The sequence below is a fragment of the Kogia breviceps genome, chromosome 5 (assembly GCF_026419965.1).
Source record: "Kogia breviceps isolate mKogBre1 chromosome 5, mKogBre1 haplotype 1, whole genome shotgun sequence".
In the NCBI taxonomy this organism is placed as follows: domain Eukaryota; kingdom Metazoa; phylum Chordata; class Mammalia; order Artiodactyla; family Physeteridae; genus Kogia; species Kogia breviceps.
Window position 1 is genome coordinate 147,022,384 of NC_081314.1, and position 5,788 is coordinate 147,028,171.

Below are 5,788 nucleotides of genomic sequence, written 5' to 3' on the forward strand. Positions count from 1 at the left end.
CTGGGCATCGCTATGTGTCTGAAGGACCTCGGAGGACCCTCAGCTACCCTGGGCCGTGCATCCCGTGGGCCGAGGTTGTACCCCGCCCCTGCCTGCAGACCCAGCCTGTTTGAAGGACCGCGTGGACAGCCAGGTGCAGGGTGAGGACGCGCCAAGTGTCAGGGGGACCAAACGCAGCCATCTGGATACATCACATCTTAATGTGATGTTTAAACAAATCAAAACGGGTGCAAAAAATCCATGATGAACACAATATCAAATTGTACATAAAGACAGGATCCTTCCTGCTGACTTTGCTTTCCGTCTTCAGCTTCAGTGTGGCTCTGGCCTGCACTGACCACGTGCTTGGCCCAGTTGGACCCTCTCCTCAGCAGCCAGCTGGAGGCCGGTGCCCCTTCCGCCCCCGTCCCACGCCCAGGAGCAGGCAGCCCGTGCTGTGTGGGGTCGCCCACAGCCCTGCCCATTCCCCGGTTGACTCCCAGCCTGGGTGGGCAGCCTGCACCAAAGCCCCCTCCCCTTCCTCCGTGCTAAGTGACCTGTTTAACCTCTCTATACCCCACTTTCCCTGTCCGCGAAGTGGGGGGATTTGGGACCTACATGCCATATAGGGTGGCTGCAGGGAACCACGAGGTCACCACCAGTGTGGGCTCAGGCAGGCCTGGGGCAGGGAGAGTGCCCTCCACCCCTCAGAGTATTGATTACCTGCCCCCTAATTTGGCCCTTGTTGCCTGACACCCTAGGGAATTACCTGCCGAAATTGTAGACTTGCAGGGCAAAGGTTGGCATTTCCAGTTTCTTCTGGGCCCGTCACCACTGGCTGGATGCATGTCACAGGTGCTCAGAACGGCAGAGGGAGGTGGGCTTTGATACAGTGCACCGCTAGTTAGGGAGGAGCTGTGTGAGGGAGGCGCTGAAATTCCCACTTTTGACACCAGTTGCTTCTTAGGTGTGTGACACAAAATCCTACTTAGGTACAGGGTGAGTGCCCTTTCCGGACCCACTAAGCCCAGGGCTTGGAGGTAAATTTGCAAAGATCCTGAGTGCTTTGAAGATGCACTGACCCCGCAAACAGGGGGTGGACGCTGGTCAGAAGCTGCACGAGGACCTGGGGAGGCGCGGGGTGAATTAGACGCATCTCACCGTCTGCACTGCGCGTGAAAAAGCTGGCTCGGGTAGGGCATGGGTCCGGCACGCTCCTGTGCTGCGTGTGTGTGTGGGGGTTGAGTTAGTATAAGGCTCCCGGAGGCCAAGCTGCTGAAAAGTATGAAAGCCTTAAAACCAGGGGTGCCCCAACCGGGGCAGGTCCCCCCAGAACGCATCCTGGGCCATAGCTGGATGGGCCACAGAGACAGGAGCAAACCAGTCACCAGGCCAGTAACAGGGACAGGGCACCTGCTCTAAGGACCCTGGCTCTGTCTGTTCCCAGGCCTCGAGGTTCTCAGGGATGGTGTCCAGAGGAGACCCCGGGATGCAGGGTTTCCGTGTTTGTAAAACCAAACCTGCCTCCCCTCCGGATGCACACAGACCCCAGAGCAGGGATCCCCGGTGCTGGAATTATGGGCGCTTTTTAGTTTCTTCTCTGCCTTTTCTGTCTTTGTTGAGAGTTTTTACAAGTATGTATAATGTTTGTAATCAGGAAGAAGTAATAGAGGTAATTCCGTTTGAAAGCACAATGCAGCCTTGCCTCGCGGCGGTGGGGTCTGGGGGCCACTTGGCCAGCCTCTGTGCCTCACGCTCTTCGTCTGGGAACCAGGGGTACTAGCTCCCTCTCGTGAGGGGGCCGTGAGGTCACAGGGGACCACATATGCAGACACGGGTATGCTACCTGGCACACAGCACCCTCGCCCGGGAAAGGGGAGACGCGAGCCTTCGCCGCAGCGCCGGCTGAGTGTGGGGGGCGCAGAGCCACGCCCAGAGAAGCTCCCCGGGGACGCCGTTCCCCCGGCGCCCAGAGCTCCGGGCTGGTCAGCGCTGCAGCCCGGGGCTGGGAGAGGTGCACGCTCAGCCCAGCCCACGTTCCTGCTGACTGGGCGGCCTCCCTCCTGAGCTCACGCCTTCCAGACAAATCCTCCTAATTCCTCCATTCTGTCCCGCCGTATATAGGGAGGCCGTGCGCCCCGGCTCCTCAGTGAGCTGCCCAGAGGCCCTGCCCTGACTCCCCGCCAGCCCCGGTCCCTGCAGAGTCAGCGCCTACCATGGACGTCGCCATCCAGCACCCCTGGTTCAAACGTGCCCTGGGCCCCTTCTACCCCAGCCGGCTGTTTGACCAGTTCTTCGGCGAGGGGCTCTTCGAGTACGACCTGCTGCCCTTCCTGTCCTCCACCATCAGCCCCTACTACCGGCAGTCTCTCTTCCGCACCGTGCTGGACTCCGGCATCTCCGAGGTAAGACCCGCCGCGCCGCTTCCTCCTGCGGCTGCAAGGGGCCCGGGGCCGGGGCCGGGCGAGAAGCGGGGCTTTGCGAGGCCGGCCCCGGGGCAGACGCGGCACCCCTGCTCTGCGCGCTCCCGCCGTGCTTCGCGGAGCGGCTGGTGACCGCCGCGGGGCCGCTTTCCCGCCTCAGCCCACCTCGGCCGTCCTGGACGCACAGAGGCCGGGCAGGCTACCCCCCGGCAGGGCCTCCCGTGCCTCCAGGGAGCCCGCCTGCTGCCTTGTCCTCCTGTCACCAGCTCACGACCCGTACGCGGTTGGTGGTGTCCCTCCGTGTGCTGGGAGCCCCCGGAACAGCCCAGGGCGCGGGCGCTGGTGGACGGAGCTCTGTGCGGCCTGGGGCTGCCCTTTCCCTCCAGCAGCGAGGTCTGGCAGGAGACCTCCTGTCTGCAGCCCTCTGCGGCCACAGAGCTGCTGCGTGTGGGCTCTTCCCGAGTTTGCCCGGGAGCCCAAGGCCAGGCCCCGAGGGCAGGCAAGGAGGCCCATCGGCCTTCCCTCCCAGGGTCCAGTGTTCTGGAGGTGCCAGTGTCACCACTGCCTAAAACACAAAGGCCTGCTCGGAGCTGGTGAAACGCCACCCATCCTGGGGCCGACGGAGCCCGGAGGAGTGTCCCAAGCGAGGGCAGTGGGAGGGGAGGAGGCTGAAAGCGCTTGCTGTGCGACGAGCTGGGCAACCTGCGCGGAGCGCGGGTACATCGCGTGCGCGTCCGTGTGCAGAGACACGGCGGCACGTCGCGTGCACGTCCGTGTGCAGAGGCAAGGCCCCAGGCTGCTCACGGAGAGGCGGGCAGAGGCCCAGGGCCGCGACCTTATTCCAAGTCCTCGGTCCCACGGCGCAGCCAAACAGCACGTAAGCAGCCGGCCAACCAGTCTGTAACAGGCCAATCAGCTGGGCCACCCCTCGCCTACCAGGCGGCCACAGACCCCCGGGGCTCTGGCTGTCAGCCGAGGGGCCACACAGTGTCCCGAGTCCCAGGTCCCCCTGTGCCCCGGGCACGTGGAGGGAGAGGTTAGAGCCTTGACAGCAGGCTCTGTTCTGATAACTGGGGACTGAGGCCCGGCCCCCGCACGGCAGCTGCTCCGGCCAGGCCCCGGGCTGAGCGGCGGCCCCGTGGAGACCCACACGGACACTTGCTTTCAGGTCCGATCCGACCGGGACAAGTTTGTCATCTTCCTGGACGTGAAGCACTTCTCTCCCGAGGACCTGACCGTGAAGGTGCAGGAGGACTTCGTGGAAATCCACGGCAAGCACAACGAGAGGCAGGTGAGCCTGGGCCGCGCCCGCCGCCTCGGCCCGGAGGGGGGAGCCGCGCCCCGAGCGAGGCCCCCTCCCGGTGACTGGGAGGCCACCCCGGGCCCGCAGCGGGCCTGGGCAGCGGGCCGATGGCCGGCGGGGGCCCGTGGGGAACCCCGCTCAGGAGCTACTCGGCTTCCCGGGCTCTGTCCAAATCCCCTGGGTGACGGGGAGGGATTAGGAAAGACCCCAGGAGACGCCAGCACCAAGGGAGCGGGCTCCAAGCCACGTAGCTTTTCACACCGGCTTCTCTCGGGAGGACAGAACAGCTGACTCGTGTCGGAGCCCGAGGGCCCGGAGCCCGTTACCTCGAGGGGGCGGGGGCCCGGCCAGGACAGCTCGGAGACCGGGGCTCTGTCCAGTAGCGGGGAAGCTGGAGGCGGGGGGACAGAGCCCGCTGCATCAGCTGCTCTCCCCCCCTGGGCCCCTGGAGGTACCCGGATGCTACGCTGAGCCTCTGGGTCTTTCCACCTGGAGGGGGAGGGAGTTGGGCCAGGGGCTAAGCTGGGTCCAGGGCGTCAGGAGAAGGGAACGTCGAGGCATGGCTTTCTGACCCAGCTAGACGGACGGCAGGGACCTGAGCCCAAGCAGTCTGTGAGGCCAGAGGTGAAGGGATAGCTGGACCCAAGGGCAGGGCCAGGGGCAGGCCCACTCACGTGACGTTGGGGTGACATTATCGTGAAGATCCAGGGGCCCCAGGCAGGCCCAGACTCTATGCAGGGATCCAGGGCGGTCCCAGGGCCCTGGACGCGGACCAGCCCCCGCCCTGAGAGGGTATCGTGGGTCCGACCCTCGTGTGGTCCAGGAGGGCCTCCTCTGTGCGAGGCAGCCGTCACCCTCTGCCGTGGCGTCTCTGACCGCGCCCTCCCTCGGCCCCCCAGGACGACCACGGCTACATCTCCCGTGAGTTCCACCGCCGCTACCGCCTGCCTTCCAACGTGGACCAGTCCGCGCTCTCTTGCTCCCTGTCTGCGGACGGCATGCTGACCTTCTCGGGCCCCAAGGTCCCATCTGGCATGGATGCCGGCCACAGCGAGCGGGCCATCCCCGTGTCGCGGGAGGAGAAGCCCAGCTCCGCGCCCTCCTCCTAAGCTCGGCCTCGGCCTCGGCTGCCACCCGCTGCGGCCCCCGCCACCCATCCCTCCGGGGGAACCCTAGAAAGGGGGGCGTCTGTCTCCCCCACCTCCCTCTTTTCCGTTTCCTTTTCCTCTTCTCCGAGGGCATGAGGGTTTGAGAGAGCAGCCTGGAGAGCTCGGGGCCTTGGCCTGAGGTGCTGAGACCTCAGGGTGACCCGGATTCCAACACCAGCCAGTCGGTGGAAGTGACCGCCATCCCAGCTTCTTAGACGGCATCCCCAGCCTCCCGGGCTTGCGGGCCGTCTAGGCTGGCCGGGAGGTCAGAGAACACCCCTCGCTGAGCAATCTCTGGGTGACCTCTGGTCTCCAGGGCCAGCCAGGTGCGTCTCAGCCCTCGGTGGCAGGCGCCCGCACCGGGGCCGAGCCGGGTGCCGTGAGGTCCGTCTGGCGGGGGCTCCAGTGCGCCTGGGCTCTCCGCAGGCTGCACCCCTCAGACCCCCTCCCCTCCAACCCTCCTCTATGTAATGCTGCTCTTGGGGCATCTGGTCACCCATGAGAAGGCAGCCCGTGGCAGTTTAATAAAGAGCAGGTGACACAAGCAACTTGCTGTGTGCTGGCCGTGCTGTTTTTTTTGGGGGGTGGTGGTGGTTTGGAGAGCAACGGAGAAGGCTCGAGGGGACCCGTAGTGGGGATGCGAAGGACGGGGAGGGGCGGGGGAGACTGGTCCGCCTGTCCCTGTTCAGCCCCGGCTGCCTCTAAGTGACCGGGTCACCTTCTGGCCCCCAGACCCGGTGCTTCCTTGTTGTCAGCTGTGCAGGAAGGAGGGGGGTCCTGCAGGAGCCCTGAGGGATGGAGGGAGGAGGGGCGGGGGCCGGGGACTTGGGAGGGAGAGGGTCTGGGCTCCCTTCTGTAACCCTGTGTGGGAACTGGGGTGCCAGGTGGGGATTTCCTGACCGCTGGCCTCTCCCTGGGGACTTCTGCCCCAGCTC

General features: G+C 65.2%; 1 protein-coding gene across 1 annotated transcript; it reads left to right on the top strand.

Annotated features, from left to right (window-relative positions):
* The first annotated feature begins 2,160 nt into the window (after positions 1-2,160).
* CRYAA (crystallin alpha A) lies at positions 2,161-4,932 on the top strand. The gene is made up of 3 exons (XM_059064826.2): positions 2,161-2,384; positions 3,571-3,693; positions 4,605-4,932. Exons 1-3 carry the CDS (start codon positions 2,196-2,198, stop codon positions 4,812-4,814), a joined length of 522 nt encoding a protein of 173 aa, XP_058920809.1. The 5' UTR covers positions 2,161-2,195; the 3' UTR covers positions 4,815-4,932.
* The last annotated feature ends 856 nt before the right edge of the window (positions 4,933-5,788 follow it).